At 41.7% G+C, this 22,288-nt stretch overlaps 1 protein-coding gene across 1 annotated transcript in view; it reads left to right on the forward strand.

Moving 5' to 3' along the window:
* The window catches only part of CSMD3 (CUB and Sushi multiple domains 3), a 584,303-nt gene that overhangs the window by 183,350 nt on the left and 378,665 nt on the right, over positions 1-22,288 (forward strand). Inside the window, exon 5 of the mRNA XM_060277658.1 lies at positions 15,237-15,444. Within this exon, the coding sequence (XP_060133641.1) occupies positions 15,237-15,444 (208 nt within the window). The remainder of the gene's footprint in view (positions 1-15,236; positions 15,445-22,288) is intronic.

The raw sequence follows: 22,288 nt of genomic DNA on the forward strand, positions 1-22,288 counted from the left end.
GCACTTACAACAATCAGAGAATTCTGGGAACTGCAGCTTGTTAAGGGTGCTGTGAATTGTAACTCTATGAAGGGGGTTTCCTGTCAACCCTCAGCACCCCAAAAAACCTACAGCTCCCAGGATTCTTTATGGGATGCCATGGTTGTGAATGCAGCATACGTATGGTGCAGACATGACCATTTCCTTGTTTTCCCCTTTCCAAATGGTTAAACATACTGTTTCCCAGTAGCCCTTTCCCTGCCTCACTAGGTCACTGTTTCTTTTCCAGCCAAAAGTGGTGAACAGAGACAAAAATCCAGTGTTCTTATGTGACATCGAGCTATCAGAGAGATTTCTTTCTCTAATTATGTCCATAGCAATAAAAAACACTATTCTGTGATTTTGTTGGTTGGCTGTACATCAAGGGAGTGCCCTGGCCATTGAAACAATCCTGCTTTAACAAGCAAAGCATTTCCCTTAATTCAACAAAAGGAAGCCAACATGCAGGCTAGCTGCCATCTCCAATTTTGTCTCCAGAGAAAGAACTAATATTCCAGTTGGCCTACACTCTTCTGGAGCTGCTGAGCAAGATAAGCTGATCCTCAAGCAATGCTTGCCCTTTAGACTGGCATTTGTCAACTTAGTGCCATTTCACTTTCCAGCTGTATCAACTCCCCATCTGCTCATACACCTCTTGTCCACAGAATAAGCATCACTGTCAAGGTAAATACAACCTGCCAACCCTCCTCTTTGAAAGGTATCTGATCTATTCCTCTTCCATTCACTTTTGAGCCACATTGACCCCTGCCTGAGCTGGCTTTCCATCTTGCACAGCTTCACCTCAAGCCAAACTGTCAGTCCTAATCAATACCTGCATGTAGATAAATCTCACCTTCTAATAGCTAAGTACAGATTATCGAATCATTTCGTTGTAGCAACTAAGGCCTACTCTCTACTCAAAGTAGACACACCCATAAATTAATTCCAGTGGGTCTGCTCCGCGCAAGAGTTATTTGGATGCAGACAGTTATTCATTTCTACATAATGTTATAGAATTTTCTGACAGCTTACACTAACTGTTTATTATATTGTAATGTATGAATTATTCCATTTATACCCCACTTTTCCTTCAAGGAGCTCAAGGTGGTGTGCATAGTATTTCCCTCCTCCATTTTATCATCAAAACAACCCTGTGAGGTAGGTTGGTCTGAGATACTGTGGCTGGCCCAAGGACATGCAGTGAGTTTCATGACTGGGTGGAGTTCAGAACCTTGGTCTCCCACATTCAAGGCTGACACTCTCCAGCAAGCAAGAGTTCAAATCCAAATTTAGCAGCTGTTAAGTCCAAAGTGCCAGAGGCAGAAGAAATATATGTCTAATTTGTTTATTGGGGGATGGGGGGACTTAGAGACTATATCATAGCAGTGTACAACAACAAAATACAATAAATAAAACAGATGAAAACAACATTTCCAAAAGAAATGTGATACTGCTTATATGTTCACTCATCTTTCTCTGAAGATAGGATAATTTTAGCACCTTACAAAACATGTACAATATCAGTGCCTGTCTAGCTTCAATGGGCAGTGTGTTCCACAAGACAGGGTTTTATTTATTTTTTAAAAAGATTTTTATTGATTTTCAAACAAGACAGACACAAACAAAACATATAATATAACACTGTCCCTTCTTTTTCCCTCCACACACCGGTCCACTTCTGCCACCAGTGGGACCCGTGCGCTTTAAGAATCAAAGGGGTCCAATTATGAATTGAGTTCTGCTTCCCCCCTCCCTCCTCCCCCCATATCCCCCCCCTGCCACTGAGAGAACATGGAGGAAGGAGTTATGGGGATTTGCATCCCCCAACTCTTTCATAATCATACTTGCAAACCTACAACACATAGAAAAAAAAAGAGACAAAAAAAAAAACAAAAGAAAAATTGGGAAAAGTTAAAACTTCCCAGTTCTTATTATTTTAACATCTTAATTGCGACTCCCTCGGTAGTCTTCCTCATGGTTTTCCTAACATGTTCTAATTACTTGTGGCGAATTTTCCAACTCAGTTTCAAATCTTAATCTTATAATATTAACTCAATCCTCCTCCTTTTTCATGCTGCCCTCCCACAGGTCCCCTCCTGCCACAAGAGGAACCTGCAGGGCACAGCACTTCCAAGGTTCCATTTCCTCCTCACCCATCTGGGCACCCCCTGCCACTGAGTGCCTCAGAGTAGGGAGAGGGGGGTAGGCAGCTTTCTGCCTAAAACACCTCACTTAACTTACAAACATTTACACTAACTTAAAAGTTCTTTCCCAAGCCGTTCTTAAACTCCCTTAAGGAAACATAACTTTTTTTCCCCTTTCTTTTTTACATTCCATCTCCTCTCCCTAAGTCTTTCCCCCCCAATTGGTTCAGCATTTCCATTGTCAAGCCAAGATTTCGAAAACCGGCTTTCAGAAACCAAAACAATACCTTTTAACTAGAATTTTTACCCCACACCCATTCTTTCCCAAATCCATCTCCAGACCTTTGCCCCCCCCTGCCCCTGTCCTTCCCATCCCTCAAAAACACCACTCCACATTTTAACCCCTCCAGGATCTTCAATTCCTATAATCTTTAAGTCCCTTTGTCTCTCATCTTCTTGTTCTGCTTGTATTTCTTCCTTTTGGAAACCATATTTTGCTTCATCCCAAACAAATTTGTCATAGTCCAAGTCCTCTTCAGTACTTTCATCCAGTTGTTTCTCCTCACACACAGTCTCAAAATCTGCAGTCTCCAAATTTAAGTTATCCTCTAAGTCCTGGACTTGGACTTCAATCTCGACTGGTGATAAGTTGGGATGTTGCCGTTCCTTGTAAAAGTCTTCCCATGACAGCAAGTAGTTCAGCACAGTCTCCTGGAAGGCTCGAGAAAGCTTTGTTTTCATACTTCTCGTAACCGCAGATAAACAGGGGGTAGGGAACAATGGGTACTGGAAAATTCCTTTCTCAGACGATCGACTCCATTTTGACTGTTCTTTTCCTTAGTTCTTAACTCAGTCCCAAATCCATTCTTACTTCCAATTTAAATAGTTCTATCACGTTTTCAAACAATTTTTACAGTTCACAGCAATGCAATTAATCCACCCGGTCTTTTGACAGTTTGACAGCTTTTGACAGCTGTCAAAGCGCTCTTCCCCTTAATGCCGCTGTACCTCAAGGGGTGCCGGACTCGGGGGCTGAGATGGTTCCAAACAAGTCTTTTTTCCCTCTCGGGTCCACAATTTCAAATTCTTTCGTTGTTCGGCTTGGGTTTTTTTTTTCCCAAACGCCTCCCAGTTTTCCATTAGGAAGAGACCGACTCCCGTTTCTTTAAAGTCTCTCCTATTTTCCGATCGGCAAATTTAGAGTCCAGATCAAAGTTCCACTTACTTCTTTAGAAATCTTTAATTCAAATCGGAAGAATCCGCCGCTTGCCGGGTCAGGACTCGGAGCTTCGCTTCCCGGAGGTAAGATGTGGCCCAAAATGGCTCCCGCGGTTCAACCCCGCCGGCTCACGATCGCTCTATTGAGCTCTCGGGCGGCGGGGGATCCGCCAAACGGAGCAGCCGCTGGACGCCTGAGTCATCGGAACTCTCGATCCGATGCTTTTACGGGGAGTCCGCTCGCTCTGCGGACTTCCCCCCCCCTCCGAGAAGCCAGGGACTTCGGCACGCGAAGTCCCTGCGTCCTTCTCACCGCCGCGACGAACCGGAAGTCCCCACAAGACAGGGTTTTAGATTAGGTAATCTAAAAACTAGAAGGCAAGGCAAAATGGTTCCAGAAGAAGGTAGCAGTCCAGAAGCAAAATACCGTACAGGATTCTCTAGAGTAGCTTTCACCAGCCAGGTGACCTGCCAGATGTTTTGGAGTGAAACTCACATCAGTTCCAGCCAGCAACATCTGGAGGGCACCAGGTTGCCAAAGGTTGTTCTAGAGTTGTAAGTCTGACATAGCAGTTATGTAAGTGTGTCATACTGGCTCTCCAGAGATTGTAGGCAGCCCAGCTGTGCTAATAAGATACAATACATTTCCCCAGGCCATTATCTGGGTGCTGCTGCAGAGCAACAACAGAGGTCAACGTGGCATTTCCCTCTGCCTGACTGCTGCCCTGGCATAGTGCAGAATAAGGACCCTAGTGCCTGCTGCTGGATTCCTTGGGATGAGGCCCTTCCAACCTTACAGGAATTCTTCCTGAACAATCCAAAGTGTATTGAAGTATTGAGCCTGAAAATCAGTTGTAGAATGATAATTTATTTCAACAGATGTGATCAGAGGTCGGGAGAAAACAGTCTGTATCAATTCACTGTGTCCCAGAATTGGATTGGCTCCTCCAAGTGTAATTTGTATCCACATCAAGGAGCTTGGTCATTAAGTTACTTCTTGAGGTAGTGTATGTTTCGTCCTTGTAATGTTCCTTCATGAATTGAGCCAATCGACCATCTGCTGTAGAATTATTTCTTAAAATAAGCCCCCCCTGCTGGGTAGTCACCAAACCCTTTATCCTCAGAAAGAACGTAAAGTTCATGAAACACCACCTTCTTGATTATTTTTGTTTACATTTTCTTAATAAGGTGACAAACGCAGAGCAGGGATTCATTCAGAGATGTGGTGTGCAAACTCTTCTGAATTCAATTACTGGTTTGAATCAGTAATTGATTGGAAGGAGACAAAACCAGAGGCTTTTAATGTTTAATAGATCACTGTGTTTTCTTTTTCTGTTGGAAGCTGCCCAGAGTGGCTGGGGAAACCCAGCCAGATGGGCAGGGTATAAATAATAAACTATTATGATTGTTGTTGTTGTTATTATTATTATTATTATTTTATTAAATCAGCAGGGCAAGCCCAACCATTAGGCAGAATGAGGCAGCTGCCTCAAGCAGCAGCGACACTGGGGGTATACAGCGGAGGCAAGGTGCTGGAGGATGAGAGGTGTTGGCCATACAGCCGACCCTGCACCTCCTCAGCTACCCTGCTGCCTTCAAGGTTGGTGGAGGACACCACATGTGGCACAAGTGTTGGCATACAATTCAACTGCAAGTCCGGCCAGCCGCTGAACATGGAAACATCATCTGTGTTCTGAAGTGTTAAGCCCAGTGTGTGTAGTGGGAGCACCATTTGGTCTCAATTGCGGGCAGCAAAGTCTTGGTCTGGTACAGAAAGAAGGCAAGGGAAATAGCAGACAGTGCTAATATGGGTGTATCCCAGTTGTTGTTTTTAAAAATTACCATACTTGCTATAACTGTTCGGCAGAACATTGACCTGACAATTACATCTTGCTTACCTTATGACTATTGTATTTTTGCCCTAGGTGAAATCTCCTTACATGTTGTTGTTGTTGTTGTTTAGTCGTTTAGTCGTGTCCGACTCTTCGTGACCCCATGGACCATAGCACGCCAGGCACTCCTGTCTTGCACTGCCTCCCGCAGTTTGGTCAAACTCATGTTGGTAGCTTCGAGAACACTGTCCAACAATCTCATCCTCTGTCGTCCCCTTCTCCTTGTGCCCTCAATCTTCCCCAACATCAGGGTCTTTTCCAGGGAGTCTTCTCTTCTCATGAGGTGGCCAAAGTATTGGAGCCTCAGCTTCAGGATCTGTCCTTCCAGTGAGCACTCAGGGCTGATTTCCTTCAGAATGGATAGGTTTGATCTTCTTGCAGTCCATGGGACTCTCAAGAGTCTCCTCCAGCACCATAATTCAAAAGCATCAATTCTTCGGTGATCAGCCACCTTTATGGTCCAGCTCTCACTTCCATAGATCACTAATGGGATGTATTCCATACATCACTACATCCTTATATGTATGGATAAAGAAGACAATTTTAGCACACATTGTAATACACACTTGCATCTGAGTAGTAATATCCTGACTACCCACCAGGAAAATACTGATGACCAAGGGATCCCTAAAACAGTTTTATTATGTATCTTTTCGTATTACAAATATTTTTGTTCCATGCTCCAGTCATTTTTCTAGGCTGGTTACAACTACTAAGTGTTCCAAACAGGCTTATGAAATACTTAGAACATCCCAGCTATAAAGCACTGTCAGTGACAATTTAAAGAATAATTTCGTCCTGATAACACTGTGGATTTAAAAACTTCTTTAGGTATTAGCTAAATAAAGCCCAGACAAAATGTAGGCTTATGTTGAATGGTCATAAAAAAAAAGTACAAATTATCCATTCAATGCCAATGAACCTACAATATGATAATTCATTTTATAATTGTATTTGCAATGTGTTTACATGCCATCTGCAGTGAAGATGCACTTTTAAAAAATGGGGGAAAGGCACACCCACCCATTCATCTAAATGCATTGAAAATATACGTACTAAAGGAGAGATGAGACTAGATTATTGTATAAAGTTGATTTCTTGGAAAGGAAGAGATTCCTGTGGAGACATAAATATATGATACACAACAACACATTGAATAATGGAATGCTGGTGATAAACTGCTTGTGTCCACATTAAAATAGTTGTCTCTGCTACCTACAAAGATTTTACGTTGCAGAGTTAACATTTCAGCTCACAGAATGAAAAACTAACACAACAGATGAAGACAAATGAACTAATTAAAGTCACAGCTGCCTCCAGTAGGTAAGAAAACAGGCAAATATTATCCTGCCGTTTCAGAAGATACTACTTCAGAGCTTCTCTGATTGTGACATTTATTTTAATATCACTTTTTAAAAGATACAAAATGAGCTATACTAAGCACGTTGATTCAGTATTCACAATGTTTCAAATCGGTTACTATATCAAATTTCCATTTTTTGATATTTAAACTAAGATTATAACAGGTACAGAAATTCCAGGTTTGCCACATTCCCCATTCCCACCCCCTCCAGAAGGTGTTTTAACCTTACTGACAAAATATTAACAAAAAAACAGGATCATGCATGCAACCCACTGACATCAGGTAAGGGAGAAAAGGCTATGGAGGCAACATATACCAATTTAGGCTATTGAAATACCTATCCCATTACTGTCTGTTGCGACTTGCAGCAGCCAGCTATTTCATCACCTGATACCTGATCTCTTAGCCCAGGTGTGAAGAATCTGTACACTAGGAACAGGGGATAAATCCAATTCTGTTTCCATTTGAAAGCAAAATAGTGAATTTGTACTTAGCAAAACAACACACAAACATAATTGTCACCATCCTTCAAAATTTGTACTTGTCTGACTCTATAATAATAATAATAATAATCTGAATTTTAAAAAAATTCCTTCAGTAGCACCTTAAAGACCAACTAAGTTTATATTTTGGTATGAGCTTTCGTGTGCATGCACACTTCTTCAGATTTACCACTCCCATCAGCCCATCACCCATTCCCACAAACCCCCCCCCCACCCTCTGTATATATATAAGGGTCTGACACTTCTGTTTCCAGTGTATCTGAAGAAGTGTGCATGCACACGAAAGCTCATACCAAAATATAAACTTAGTTGGTCTTTAAGGTGCTACTGAAGGATTTTTTTTTTATTTTGCTTCGACTCAGACCAACACGGCTACCTACCTGTAACCTGAATTTTGCAATGCAATTTTCCAGCCAGGTACAAAAATGCATATCCTTGGGCAACATGCACATATTAATCCACGTATTAGTGAAAATAAATCTACAAAAATGCTTTATATTAAGGGAAGTTGCTTTGCAAAAATGTGTATATTAGGAAAAGATGCATACAAAAAATGTGTGTACTAAGAAACTTTGCACTAAAATGCTAATGAATTTCCATGATGACTTTAAAGAAGAAAACAGATGTGTACATGTGGAAAACCAGGTTTAAGATTTGGAAAAAAATAGGAATTGAGAGAAAATAAAATTGACAGATTCACCCATTGCTACTGTGGACCTCCAGGTATTGTTGGACTCCAGCTCAGATCAGCCAATTGGTCGGAGTTGACTGAACTTGTAGTCCAGCAACATCAGGATGTTTGTAGGTTCCCCACTCTTGACTTAGCTGGAGATGCTGTAAAGTGAACCTTGGAATTTTTGTGTGCAAAGCTTTTGCTCTACCACTGAGTTTATGGTTCCCCACTGATACGTTTTCAATGAGGCAATGCAGAAAATATACTTGATTATCATTTCTGAAGACAAAAAAAATGTATATCTGGAGTTGTAGATAAGCCTACAGAATATAGCAATATCTTTCTCTGATTCATCTGAAGAAGGAGTTTGGTCCACAACTGAGTAGGGAACTTCAATGAGTTGTATTCATACAAGGTCTTGTTATTCCAAAGGATTTTCACTGCCTGCCAATTGCAGGATCTGTTTGAATTTCCTTCAATGCTGAAAAGGGTTCTGAGATCTGAGATTGCGCACAGTCCTCAGCAGGTCACTAGGCTAAGTCCCACCCTCAATCGGGCAATGAAGTTTTCTTATTAAAACCCTTATGTCTCTAACGCAACAACTTCCTGTAAAGCCACTTGCCATTCCAGATGCAAGACGCTTAATTTGACTGTCAGTTAATCTTTCTAGCTTGCTAGCTCGTGAATTTCTTCATTCTTAATCGTTCTGTGTCATTACGCCAAGAACACTTCTCCATGCTCCATTCTTCTATGAGATTTAAAGACTCAGCATTATGTTCCTAAAGCTTTTATCCCCCAGTTGTGGTAACAATAGTCCAGGTGGCGGCCAGCCGCCTTGTTCTATTTCTCTATTGTGCAATCAGTACAGCATCCCACAGAAATTGCCATTTCATGCAACGTGACCTCGGTTGATTTCTTTTAGATGTATTTTTGCATACCTTCTGCTTATTTTCATGTGCTGGAAATTTACAGAACCACAGATCACCCCTGTGCATATGATAGATTATTCTAGGTCAGTATTGATATTGCAAGTTCCCAGGCACTGAAATAACTCTTCTGCTTAAATTCTGCAAATCTGTAACATTGAAGGCCAAAGTTTGATGTTGACTACAAAGTATAGATGATTTGATAACAAAAATTATAGCAAACTTCTTGAAGTTGGGTAACTTATCCTGGACTGCTTTCAGTTAAAGCTAGAAGCCATTGGTTACCATGTGCCTTTCCTATGAGGCAATGTAGCAGTGGGTGGGGGGAAGCTACTTTCCCATTTAATACCATTACACATTTTCCAGGTCATCATGGACCTTGAATAGATTCTTTAAGGGGCCCTGATAGGCTTCTGTAGCTCCATTTTAGCCATGCTGCAAAAATGGCTTTATTCACCTGGGCATTGTTTTTAACTACAGCTTCTTTGGGGGAAATGTTCTGCATTATTTCTCTATTGCTGCTGGTTATATTCCTATACAGTGGTACCTCGGGTTAAGAACTTAATTCGTTCTGGAGGTCTGTTCTTAATCTGAAACTGTTCCTAACCTGAGATACCACTTTAGCTAATGGGGCCTCCCACCGCCGCTGCACAATTTCTGTTCTCATCCTGAAGCAAAGTTCTTAACCAGAGGTACTATTTCTGGGTTAGCAGAGTCTGTAATCTGAAGCGTCTGCACCCTGAGGTACTGCTGTACTGTATATCTTGGGGTATCTTAGTCTTAGTCAAGGTGGGGAATCTGCTGAGGGCCACATTCTGTCAGGATTTATATGTTAGGGGCCGCATGCAGCGAGGCCAATGATTGGGGCACCCCATTTTATTTCCTCTGCCCTGCTCTCTGCTATCCGTTCTCTCCCCCCTCTCTTTTTCACCCCTTTTCTCACTTCAAATTACTTCAAGAGTCTTTGTTGTTTGAGCTCCAACAAACTTAAAAGGGTATCCCTTTATAATTCTTAGATCAATTCACAGGGCCATGCGTTGAATTGTGCTACTGTGTTTTTAAATATTGAGTGCAGATTTCCAATTGAAAAATAATTGTAAAAAATAGCCAGTGAGTATATGGGTGCTGGACAACCAACTGGGAAGGGAAAAGAATGTTTATCAGTGAGAGCCAGATAACAGTGTCCAGGGCACTGAGTGACCAGGTCAGCATATAGGGGAAGCCTAATTGGTTGGTCATACATTTTATATTTCTGGATTTATATATCCAAGTTATACAAGTTGTTGCACAAAACAGTTACATAAATGCAATTCTTAGTGTACCTCAACATTTGTCCTTCTTCCTTCCATCTCTCTTCGTCACCTTCCCCTACTCCCACCCCCCTCTCTCACAAATGGCATAAGGCCCATATCTTAAAATGAGTTTAGGTATTACTTGCACTATTTAACAAAATTGATTTTTCAGAATTAATTTTTTTGTAAACAGATGATTACCCTGTTTGTGTGTGGCATTTTGAAAACGGAAGAGACACTCAATCATGATAGGTGTAATTAAAGCCTTTTCACAGCAACCAGAGGATCCATTTTTAATCCATTTTTTCAAGGTACTAAAATAGACATGTAAACCTGCTGCATTGCAGTTTTGAGGCTTTGCATTTATCAATATGAAATGACTTCACCTGGGGGGAGAAAAGGAACACAAGGAAACAAACTCTTAAAGCAAGACTGAAAATGCCGGCTTTTCTTCTGCAAGTGTAATGTTCACCTTTGATTAGTCTGTGTTTAGATCTGTGGATTTTGCCATAATGAGATGTATGAAGGGTGTGCTCATTCAGGGGTGTTGGGAAGAGAAGGTCCACATAAGCAGCTGGCATGTGGTGAGAAATGGGGTTGATAAAGCCTATCTGTGCAGCTACCAGATTGATGAAATAGCCAACTCCCAAGAGACTGCGATCTACTTACAGAATTAAAAACTGGCAGTGATCTACCCCCATTTTTTTGGGGGGGGGAGGGGTTCAGGACATAGTTGTTGAGGTTTTTTTTTTAGGGAGGAGGAAAGTGCTGTTTTTAAGGGTTTTTTGGGGGGGAGAGAGGAACAGCCACTCAGCAACAAATCGCTGGGTAAGCTCACTGAGTAAACTCTGTCCTCCATTCTGCAAATTGTCCAACAATGGAGGGCAGGGCAGGGGAGCAGGGCAGATTCGATTTTACCAACGCTAAGGAAAGGGACCCAGTGATCACAATCTACCAAAACCTCCCAGGGATCTACCAGTAGATCGCGATCGACCTGTTGGACATCCCGGAAATAGAGGATCGGGCTGAGAAATGCCAAACAGCTCAATTCAGGGCACAGATTTCCTATTGGCTTCTTAACCACTGGACAAAGCAGGGAACAGCAACCTGGGAATCATCATAATCTAACCCCACCATGGCACTATTGACTATAAGGATCCCAGATTGCTTCACTGCTGAAGTCACTGTCACTAAATTAGACTACCAGGTTGTCATGCTGCATGTGCTGACTGCTCAAGTCAACAGGTAAATACCTGGCACTGGGAGAACACATTGAAGGATGGGAAGTAACTATCTGCTGGGGTCTGATGCTTGCCGATTAGTTGACAGGAAATGTGAACAGCGGTATTATTTGGAAGGTGGTCTTAGGTTCTTCACCTGATCGCTGAAGAAAATATGACAGTCCTCTATGTAATGTGCAGAGGACCAGACTTTGCCTTGGTTGGCCTGAAATAACTGCTACTTTTATCCAGAAGAACCACCAGTTCCCGCTTTTCTGTTTAGAATCATTAATATGGGCCAGCAACGTCTCGCTTCTTCCATAGTCATATGCAGAAAGGGTGGGTAAATCCACATTCTTATCATTCATAAACTACCCTGATAGTAAGTAAAACATGGTACTAAATGGGTGCTGTTGTGCTGCTTATAGCTAATCTATGTTCACTGGGCTGTACACCACTAGGCTGACAAGGTCAGCACAAAGGCAAAATAAGAACAAGAGGTTTCTACCAGCAGTTTCTGGACATAGCATGAATTTATTCCATTCCCTACACTAGTTGGTGGGACACCCATTCCCCCGTCCTTGTGTTTCTGATTAGTGTCCTAGCCATCCAATCTTCTGTTGCCCTCATTCTTTCATTCAGGTAATGGGGTCTCTTGCCATTCCAAAACCTGATGTATTGCACTCATTTCCATACTGTCAGTATGGTAAAGAATGCCACCATTTTGTATGCAGAGAGCTTTGTACAGAGTTATTGTTAGTAGCTGGCATGAAGGGAGTGTGAAGGGTAAGTTAACACACAAAGAGTGGGAATTTGTGATTTTTTTGGAGGAACTTTTCAGTTTTGAGAAATGTTTTGCCCGACCCAAATTGCTTTATGTGCCCTTTACAACTGGTGCAATAAATTACAGTTTATCATTACTCACCAAATCCAATTTGTAGTGATAAATCATTACAACAGTTAAGCAGAGGGCATACATGACTTAATCAATCTATATTTTTTAAAAAGCAAGTGTGATTTTTATATACAATAATTAAAAGGTGGTGCTCTTGTGTTCACCTTTTAAATTAACCAGGCCAAAGTTTAGTGTGCTGATTGCAAATTAGAAATCATAAATTAAACTGTTCATGATCAGACTAAAGTAAACTAAGATGTGCACTGTACTGTCCTAAAGAGGGAACACATATAGTTACATCCTTCTGCCTGTTGGGAAACATGAAGAAGTACAGTAAGTAGACTTCAGTGGACAGGACAGGCAAGAGGGTAGAGGGGCTTGCATGAGGCACTCACTTACACAAATTAAGGATATTGAGAAGCTGGGATGTGTGCAGAGGAGAGCAACTATGACAATCAGGAGTCTGAAAACCAAGCCTTATGAGGAACAGTTGAAGGAGTTGGGTATGTTTAGTATGGGAAAGAGGAGACTGAGGGGAGATATGATAGCCATCTTAAAATATCTAAAGGGCTGTCACATGAATAATGGAGCAAGCTTGTTTTCTTCTGCTCCAGAGAGTAGGACCTGAACTAATGGTTTCTAGTTATAATAAAGGAGATTCTGACTAAACATCAGGAGATGGCAAGGTGGTAAGAGTTGTTCAACAGTGGAACAGACTCAGAAGGCAGTGAGCCTTCATTGGAGGTTTTCAAGCAGAGGTTGGATGGCCATCTGTCATGGATGCTTTAGTTGAGATTCCTGCATTGCAGTGGGATGGAGTAGATGTTCCTCAGGGTCCCTTCCAACTCTACAATTCTATGATTCTATAAAGTGGAACTTTGGCAGATACATTTTTTTGGCAGAAGAGGAAAAATAAAGAGCTGACCAAGCAGTCACTGTAATTTGGCTGAAAGTCTATCCTGAATAGGTCAAGTCATATTTGTAGCTTCTGGGAGAAAGCGATAATCGGAAATCACATTCTGGAAGGCGGAATTTTAATTTCTCTGACTAATTATGCTCACACAGAAGTGAAAGGAGACTGGAATCTTGAAAGTATTTTGTCATAAGAGACACTTTATCTTTAGATAAAAGTGAGGGCTTCTTTAACAGTAATGCCTAACCATTATGGGATTAAGAAGACAAGCAGTGTGCTGCTGAAATTTTGCTGTCCTCTTTCTTTTTGCATTCATGTCATGAGCAAGGTCTCTTATGAGATGAACTAATACAGCATGAATCACATCAAATGCTAGATTTTACAATGTTCTTTGCTCACGTATTTTTTTCCCCAATTTTAAAACTGGCATTATTAGTTTAGTTTACTGTGTTTGCTGTTCTTAGAGCCATTGTTTCCAACTAGAGGAGGAGACCTGGATTTAAATTAGATTACCTTAGTGTAGTCATTATCTCTCAAGTTACTATTACAAAACTCCAAGCCAGGATTCCTGATATCCTGGTCCTAATAAATTTGGCATTAGACTATGTACTGATGCTGCTATGTGAGGCTATGGATTCCCCTGTATGACTATGGGGGGTATTATGATATATCTCCTGCACTTCAAAATTTACCACGGGCCTTTGGGAGTGGTGAGACTAGAAATGCAATGGATAAATAAGAGTGCTCAGATATAATAAGAACATGAGAACATCAGAAGAGCCTGCTGGATCAGGCCAGTGGCTCATCTTGTTAGGGTTGCCAGACTCAATAGAGGACAGAACGTCTGTGCCTTTAATTGCCCTGCTCTCTTTTGAGTCTGGAAACCTTAAAGAGAAACCAGCAGACCCTTTGTTTAATTTCCAAGCAAAGGGTCTGCTGGTTTCTCTTTAAGGTTTCCAGACTCAAAAGAGAGCAGGGCAATTAAAGGCACAGAAGTCCTGTCCTCTATTGAGTCTGGCAACCCTACATCTAGTCCACCATTTTTTCCTCACAGTGGCCAGCCAGAAGTCCGTGGGAAACCGGCAAGCAGGATTTGAGCACAAGAACACTCTCCAGTCCTGCGGTTTCCAGCAACTGGTATTCAGAAGCATTACTGCCTCCAACTGTGGTGACAGAGCATAGCCATTGTGGCTAGTAGCCATCAATAGCCTTCACCTCCATGAATTTGTCTAAAAAAATCCTCATTCAGAAATTTCCTTATGCAGCTCCTCCTCCCCCCATCAAGGCACACGTGGTTTGGGATTCAGAGTTCTGATGTGCAGAAAACATGACATTTAGAGAGGCTTGAGCTCCCAGCATCTCACACTGTGGATATAAATCACTGGGGCCCAACAACAGCAATGCAATTATTTTCATATTTTAAATCTTTACCTAGATTTACTTTACAGAACTGAGACCCCAAGGGTTATACAATAAAGAGATGAGTGTAGTCTGGAGTCTCATCCTTGAATGTATTATAATGCAGAACATGTTTCTCAGAAAGAAGCACTTTATAGAACCATCCTTTGAAATATGTCCCGTGTTGAAAAAACGTCTCCTTTATTAAAATGGCTCTGTTGTAAAAAGCATGAGCACGGGAGTGCAAGGGACATGACATTCAAGATAATAACCGTAAACTATTCATCAGAACACTAGTAGATCAGAGTACAGTATAATATTTCTCAGGTGAGGATGGGAGCCGGCAAATGAAGGCTGACCTAATTACTATTGTAATAAGCATTACAAGAGCAGGCTATTGCAACTTGGGTTCCCAATAAGCCAAATGCCTGACAAAAGCCAAACCACCTGACAGCTTAAAGGGTTGAGGGAATGTTTTGTCAGTCTTAGGAATGGAGAAAATCAAGAGCTGATTTTGATACCCTTGGTAGGTTGCTGAGTGGCTGTTTTCAGAATGAAATTGATGGCATTTTGGGTAGGTTGCAGCAAGTTATTGCCCCACTCACACAAAAAATACCAACAAAACTCTGATATCCTTTGTGCTGGCAAGCTGATACTCCTATATTGCCAAATTCTGCAAAATGATTGGTATCTATCCTACCCATGCATTTAGTTTAACATGAAACACCTGTTATGAATTACTGTCTTCTAACTTGTGCCTCCTTTTTGTTCTCTTCAACAGCGGAAGATGCATGTGGAGGGACAATGAGGGGATCCAGTGGCATCGTTTCTAGCCCAAATTTCCCTAATGAATACCACAATAATGCAGAATGCACATGGACCATTGTGGCCGAGCCTGGGGACACCATTTCACTCATTTTTACAGATTTTCAGATGGAAGAGAAATACGATTACCTGGAAATAGAAGGTTCTGAGCCACCAACAATATGGTGAGTGATTCATTGTTGTATGTTAACTTCTGCAAAATTGCCTCTGAGAAAATGTTACAGATCTTACTGAAGTGCCTCTAACTTCCCTTGAAATCCCGAATGTTGTTTCATTTGTGCAGAGCTATTGCCTTGAATTCTGATTTCTTGTGTAAATTGGAACTGTGTGATCAATACCACTTGGGGAAATCCGGTGAAGCTTATTCACATTAGCTAAATATTCCTTAAACAATGTGTTATGAGTTTGTGGGTGCCAGACCTCTATAATCTCTGGATCCAACAATTGTTAAAAGCTCATCAAGCCAGGCTAGCTTCCTGAACTCCAGGAATTGCCTTGGTGATGTGCCATTAAGAGAAGTGAGGATTAAGGGGGCTCTGTGCAAGATGGCAAATGGGTGGGTTTTAAGAAGGACAAAAGCCAGAATTTTAGCTGTGAATTTGGCTGTGATGTGACCTAGAAGTAAAGCAGCAAGCTGGAAAGTCAAGAGAGGCAGAGCACAATGTTTGATTTCTGTGGCAGCTGCAGTAGGTGATGCATTTATTGGAGAACATATTGGCTTCCCCTGTGCATCCTATCAATTGAGAGGGTAACATCATGTTGCCTCATGGTTGGGCTGGCCCTGTCTAGGCTGGTATCCTTTTGTTTCCCTTCGCCTGCTTGTCCTATTTGTGTGCATATGGGTCATTTTTCTCAAATCACCTAATCAAAGTTAAAACAGAGGGGCAAAATAATTAAGGGTGCGTGAAATTAGTTGTTGCAGGGAAGATTTTTACCTTGCCCTAGTTCTTCTTTCTTGCATTAACAAAGCAAAAAACAACACTGTCAGGGCGGTTGCTGGCTACCCTCGAGCAACGACACTCCAAACCATCTTGTCTTTAGTGCTTTTATTGTGAAAACTATTTACAAGGCAAGAGCTTCATGAAAACATGTCTGCTCAGTACTATCAGATTCTCCCAAAGGCGCTTTTCGGCTCCTCCCCCAGCAGAGTAGTTTGGGGACCCCATATCTCCTCCCCCTGCGTTTGCGAGCTGCTGATCGCCTCAGTTCCGGGGTGAATTTGAAAGAATTGGGAACTCTGCTGGCCCCTCCTTCCTTGCTGGTATCACAGGCTGCCTCTTGTATGCTGCCTGAACCCCGGCCCGCTCCGCTCACTTCCTCCTTCCTGTCTCCTGTCCTTCCGCTGTTGTCCGAGCCATTAGAAGAGCTGGATTTGATGGGGGGGTGGCTGTTCCCTGTAAGCCCAGCCCCTTACATCCAGCATCATCTGCTTTGGTGGTGCAGTTGCAACACAAGAGCTCTGGCTGCCATTATTCCTACTTGATAGGGACACTTTAGGATAGAGACATCCCATTTTTCACATTGCAACTTTCCGTATTTTTCCATCTATAAAACACCCCCATGTATAAGACGACTCCTGTTTTTTGAGTCCAAAATTAAGAAATAAAAATTTAAACATTCCATGTATAAGACTACCCCCAATTTTAACCTTTAAAAATTGGGGGGAAATATAGTCTTATACACGGGAAGATGTGGTATTTTTACTTATCTCAGTATTGTATTTTTTCATTGTTGCAACCTGCTCTGGAACCTTATGGTGAAGAGTGGGTAAGAAATCATATAACAACAAATAAAGCTACCAGCAGCCAACTCTGCTGCTGCTGTATTACAAAAGTTGCCAGTAAAGGCACACACATACTGCAATTGTAAGCCCCTTCATTTCCTGAGTGGTTTTGTGGGTTGAATCGTGACTCCTGAAACAGATCTGAAGCAGGTATCTGGCAAATTTCAGCCCACCTCTCATCATGCAGAACTGCAAAATGGTCTTTATCCAAGCTAAAGTTTTCTGGGGTGCTTTTAACCAAAGAAAAAGACTTGTGCTGATTTGATCACATACCTCCTCTATCACATCTTATTTCACCCTAAAAATGGTCAGTTACTCAAATACAACTCAGTGCACATTTTCTATATGTGTGTGTTCAGCAATCCTGAATTGTGGTGTTTGGGGTGAACTGTTTTTATTACCACCAGCCTAATGTATTACAGGATGCAAAACACCTCCATATGCTTGGCAAAAAAAAAGCAAAACAAAAACAAAGCAACACCCCGACAGATTTCTAAAACTTAATTATCAGACAACTGCTAATGGGATTGCCTTTCTCAGTACTCTCTTTTGCTGATCCAATGGAGCAAACAAGAATCACTTAAAATAAAAGAAGCTAAAACTAGCTTTTTGGACACCAAAGGGGAGTGGTGGGGCAGAATTTGGTATCTTCCTCAACCACCCAAATAGCAAATCACATTTTAAAGAAGGGATGGGGAACCTCAGGTCTTCAGGCTAAAGGTGACCACACCCCCCCCCAGGCCTATGTAGTTGGTCCATGGTATTTTCCTCAGGATATGTGGCTCCCAGCCCACACAAGTCTTACTGCCCCTGCTCCACACTCTCTCTCAGTGTTTTTGCCTGGCTAGAATGTGTCAGTGATTTATGATGGCGCCTCTTGTTAGCAGGGACAGAGGATGGTGGAGGTGTGTGCCATAGCTGTCAACTTTTCTCACGAGGAATCCTATTCAGGATAAGGGATTTTCCCTTTAAAAAGGGGGGGAAGTTGACCGCTATGGTGTGTGCATATACTTTTTATGGCTAGAATGTAGATTGCTGTAAAAAGAGTCACATCTGTTGCTTCTGGCCTTGCCCACCAATAGCATGATGTGGCCCCCCAAAAGGATGTCCAGGAAGAAATGGGGCCATTGAGGTGAAAAAAAGTTTTCCCATCCTTGGTGTACAGCTTTCTTTGTGTGATCATGGTCTGAGGGTTTCTAAGAATGAGAACTGTTTCGTAATTCCCAAAATTCACGTGAGCAGTTTCTTAAAACGCTGCTATAGGGGCCCTTACTGTTTGCATCAGAGGCATATTTTAAAGACAGGAGATAAAATTACAGGTAGATGCCTACAAGTTCAGAAATATATTTGCCTGTATTTAGAAACATGTATGTATTGCTGATCAGTTTAAGTTACCCAAGCGGTGTGCACATGATAATACCGTACGATGAATAATAAAAACAGAAAGCAATAAAATAAAATAAAATGCTGTAGTACTGCACACTGTCTAATCTCCACAGTGAGAAAGCAAGAGCACTAAACAATGTCAGCAATTCGGGGAATTCTTGGGTGAACAGGAAAGTCTTTAGCATATGCCCAAAACACAAAGCAGAGGGCAATGTACCGTATTTCTAAAAGGAGGCCACTCAACATGGCAGATGCTCCTACACTGAAAATGTACAATTTGTACTCGGCTATTGTATAGTTCAAGGTTGGATTCCCTTTCTTTCCCTTGCAGTGCTAAGTACTTAGGACAGATCTTAATTATGTCATTAACTCTAAAAGCACAGTTAGATTGTCTCAGATCTGTGTCGAACGTCTTCTCCAACTTGCTCCATGTGAGATGGTTGGCAAAGGCTATGCTAGTCTTCTGTGTGTGTGTGTTTTAGGGATTTGTTTTTAAGATAAAATAATTCTATCTTACACTCTGTGGCACAGATATTACCCAGCTGTGGTAAACATTGGTTTCACTTCTCAAACAGGGAATATCAATTATGATTGATTACTCACCTGTGCTGTGTTTATCAATCTTGCGCTGGATTACCTCCAGGAGTTGCAGAGGGGTTTCAATGTACCACTAGTTTTTCAGGGTGTTACCGGTACATACAGAGTGGGATTTTACTAAATAATACATTTGAAAAATAATTCAAAAGGGAAACGTGGGTTAAGAAGTTAGTCCATTGTCTCAGTGACAGACTGCCTTTTTAAAAACAAAAACAAAACATGTCATAAGTAGCCAATCCAGCACATTTTGTTATTCCTAATGGCAATTGTAATATAAAAATAGTTCCATATCTCTGCTATAAAAACCTCCAGGAAAAATGAAAGTTCGTTTTAGTTTTAGTAGGGAAAAATGTCCTTGGCTACACTATGAGTTATGCCCACTAGTTAGAGTTACTATTGTCATTGGTGCTAAGCCAGTTACTTACAGCACAACCACTTTAAAATTTAACTTTTTCTGGTAATTTTAATTTTTATTTATTTTCCCCTTCCCCTGTACATAAAAAGGCCACTTTGCTGAATTTTCTTCAAAAATAATCCACCATTCTTTTGTGGCAGTCACTCCCTGCCCAATTCCTTGAAATGGCACTGGGGACTCAGCTAGATTGGCAAAGAAAAAGCATTTTATAAGTGTTGTATATGCGATACAGCACCATGACAACAGATGGCGCTGTAGAGTCCCGTTTTTCCCTACCGGATTTCCTTGTATGAATTTACAATGCTTCATTGGTGTGTCTAGGTCCAGCCTGGGCATTATTCAACTATGTTAAGAATAGACCTACAGAAAATAATGGACCTAACTTAGTCATGTTCATTAATTTCAGTGGGTCAGCTCTGAGTAAAGCATGGTTGAATCCTATCCATGATGGCTGTATTCTATCTCCACTGAGAGAGGCAGTGTGCCTCTGAATAACTGTTGTTGGAAATCACAAGTGCAGAGAGTGATATTGCATTCATATCCTGCTTGCAGGCTTTTCACAGGTGTCTGGTTGACTGCTGTGACTAGAGGGGCCATTTGTCTGATCCAAGAGACTCTTCTTTTGTTCATATGCAGTGTGGAAGATGCAAAATGGTGGCACAGGGTTTCTGCTGTTAACAGATGGCAGCAAAACATAATTTATGTGTAGGTGTGTAAAAGAAAGATGTCTTCCTACAGCTTCTGCTAATATTTAGTCCCACTCCCAAGAAACTGTTGTAGGGGTTTTTTTTTGCCTTCAGGTGAAATTTGGTGCAATAGTCCCTCCTTCTCTTCCCAGAAATGCAATGCAATGCAATGCATAATAATAATAATAATAATAATAATAATAATAATAATAATAATAATAATAATAATAAATACATTATTTATACCTCGCCCATCTAGCTTGTAAAATAAAAAAATTCCTTCAGTAGCACCTTAAAGACCAACTAAGTTTTTCGTGTGCATGCACACGAAAGCTCATACCAAAATAAAAACTTAGTTGGTCTTTAAGGTGCTACTGAAGGAATTTTTTTATTTTACTTCGATCCAGACCAACACGGCTACCTACCTGTAACCATCTAGCTTGGTTTCTCCAGCTCCTCTGGGCGGCTTCCAACAAAATATTAGAATCATAGAGTTGGAAGAGACCATGAGGGCCATCCAGTCCAACCCCCTGCCAAGCAGGAAACACCATCAAAGCATTCTTGACATATGGCTGTCAAGCCTCTGCTTAAAGATCTCCAAAGAAGGAGACTCCACCACACTCCTTGGTAGCAAATTCCACTGCCGAACAGCTCTTACTGTCAGGAAGTTCTTCCTAATGTTTAGGTGGAATCTTCTTTCTTGAAGTTTTAATCCATTGCTCCGTGTCCGCTTCTCTGGAGCAACAGAAAACAATCCTTCTCCTTCCTCCATATGACATCCTTTCATATATTTGAACATGGCTATCATATCACCCCTTAACCTTCTCTTCTCCAGGCTAAACATACCCAGCTCCCTAAGCCGTTCCTCATAAGGCATCGTTTCCAGGCCTTTGACCATTTTGGTTGCCCAAAATGTATTAAAATTTGTATTAAAATACAGTAGTCCATCAAACATTAAAAGCTTCCCTAAACAGGGTTACCTTCAGGTGTCTGAAGACCTTCCTGACAGTAAGAGCTGTTCGGCAGTGGAATTTGCTGCCAAGGAGTGTGGTGGAGTCTCCTTCTTTGGAGGTCTTTAAGCAGAGGCTTGACAGGCATATGTCAAGAATGCTTTGATGGTGTTTCCTGCTTGGCAGGGGGTTGGACTGGATGGCCCTTGTGGTCTCTTCCAACTCTATGATACTATTCTATGATACTATGTCTTCTAAAAGTCTGGTAGTTGTTGTTCTCTTTGGCATCTGGTGAGAGGGCGTTCCACAGGGCGGGTGCCACTACCGAGAAGGTCCTCTGCCTGGTTCCTTGTAACTTGGCTTCTCACAGCGAGGGAACGGCCAGAAGGCCCTCGGTGCTGGACCTCAGTGTCCAGGTAGAATGAGGGAGGTGAAGAAACTCCTTCAGGTATACTGGACCAAGGCTGTTTAGGGCTTTAAAGGTCAGCACCAACACTTTGAATTGTGCTCGAAAATGTACTGGGAGCCAATGTAGGTCTTTCAAGACCGGTTTTATGTGGTCTTGGTGGCCGCTCCCAGTCACCAGTCTAGCTGCCACATTCTGGATTAGTTGCAGTTTCCAGGTCACCTTCAAAGGTAGCCCAACATAGAGTGCATTGCAGTAGTCCAAGCAAGAGGTAACCAGAGCATGCTCCACTCTGGCGAGACAGTCTGTGGGCAGGTAAGGTCTCAGCCGGCATGCCAGATGGAGCTGATAAACAGCTACCCTGGACACAGAATTGACCTGCGCCTCCATGGACAAAATGACTCTCAGGCTGCACACCTGTTCCTTCAATAATTATAATAATAATATTTTTTATTTTTTATATGTCAAAACTGGGTTCAGGGCGGCTAACACCAATAAAATTACAATAAAACATAAAAAAACAATTAATTAAAATACAGATTAAAATACAATATTAAAGGGGCTGACCTGTAGTTCAGTGGTATAGCCCATACGTATGGTCCCTGATTAAATCTATAGCATTTCTAGTTTCAAAAGAATCTGAACTAGAAAGGCTGGGAAAGACTGTTGACTGAGTCCTTGGAGAGCCACTGTCAGTGTGTTGGCTGGGCCAGATAAACTAACGGTTCCACTTCCTGTGTTTTTACCTATCACACCTCTCAATGACTTTCAGATGAATTTTTTCT

This window comes from Zootoca vivipara, chromosome 8 (assembly GCF_963506605.1).
Source record: "Zootoca vivipara chromosome 8, rZooViv1.1, whole genome shotgun sequence".
Taxonomy (NCBI): domain Eukaryota; kingdom Metazoa; phylum Chordata; class Lepidosauria; order Squamata; family Lacertidae; genus Zootoca; species Zootoca vivipara.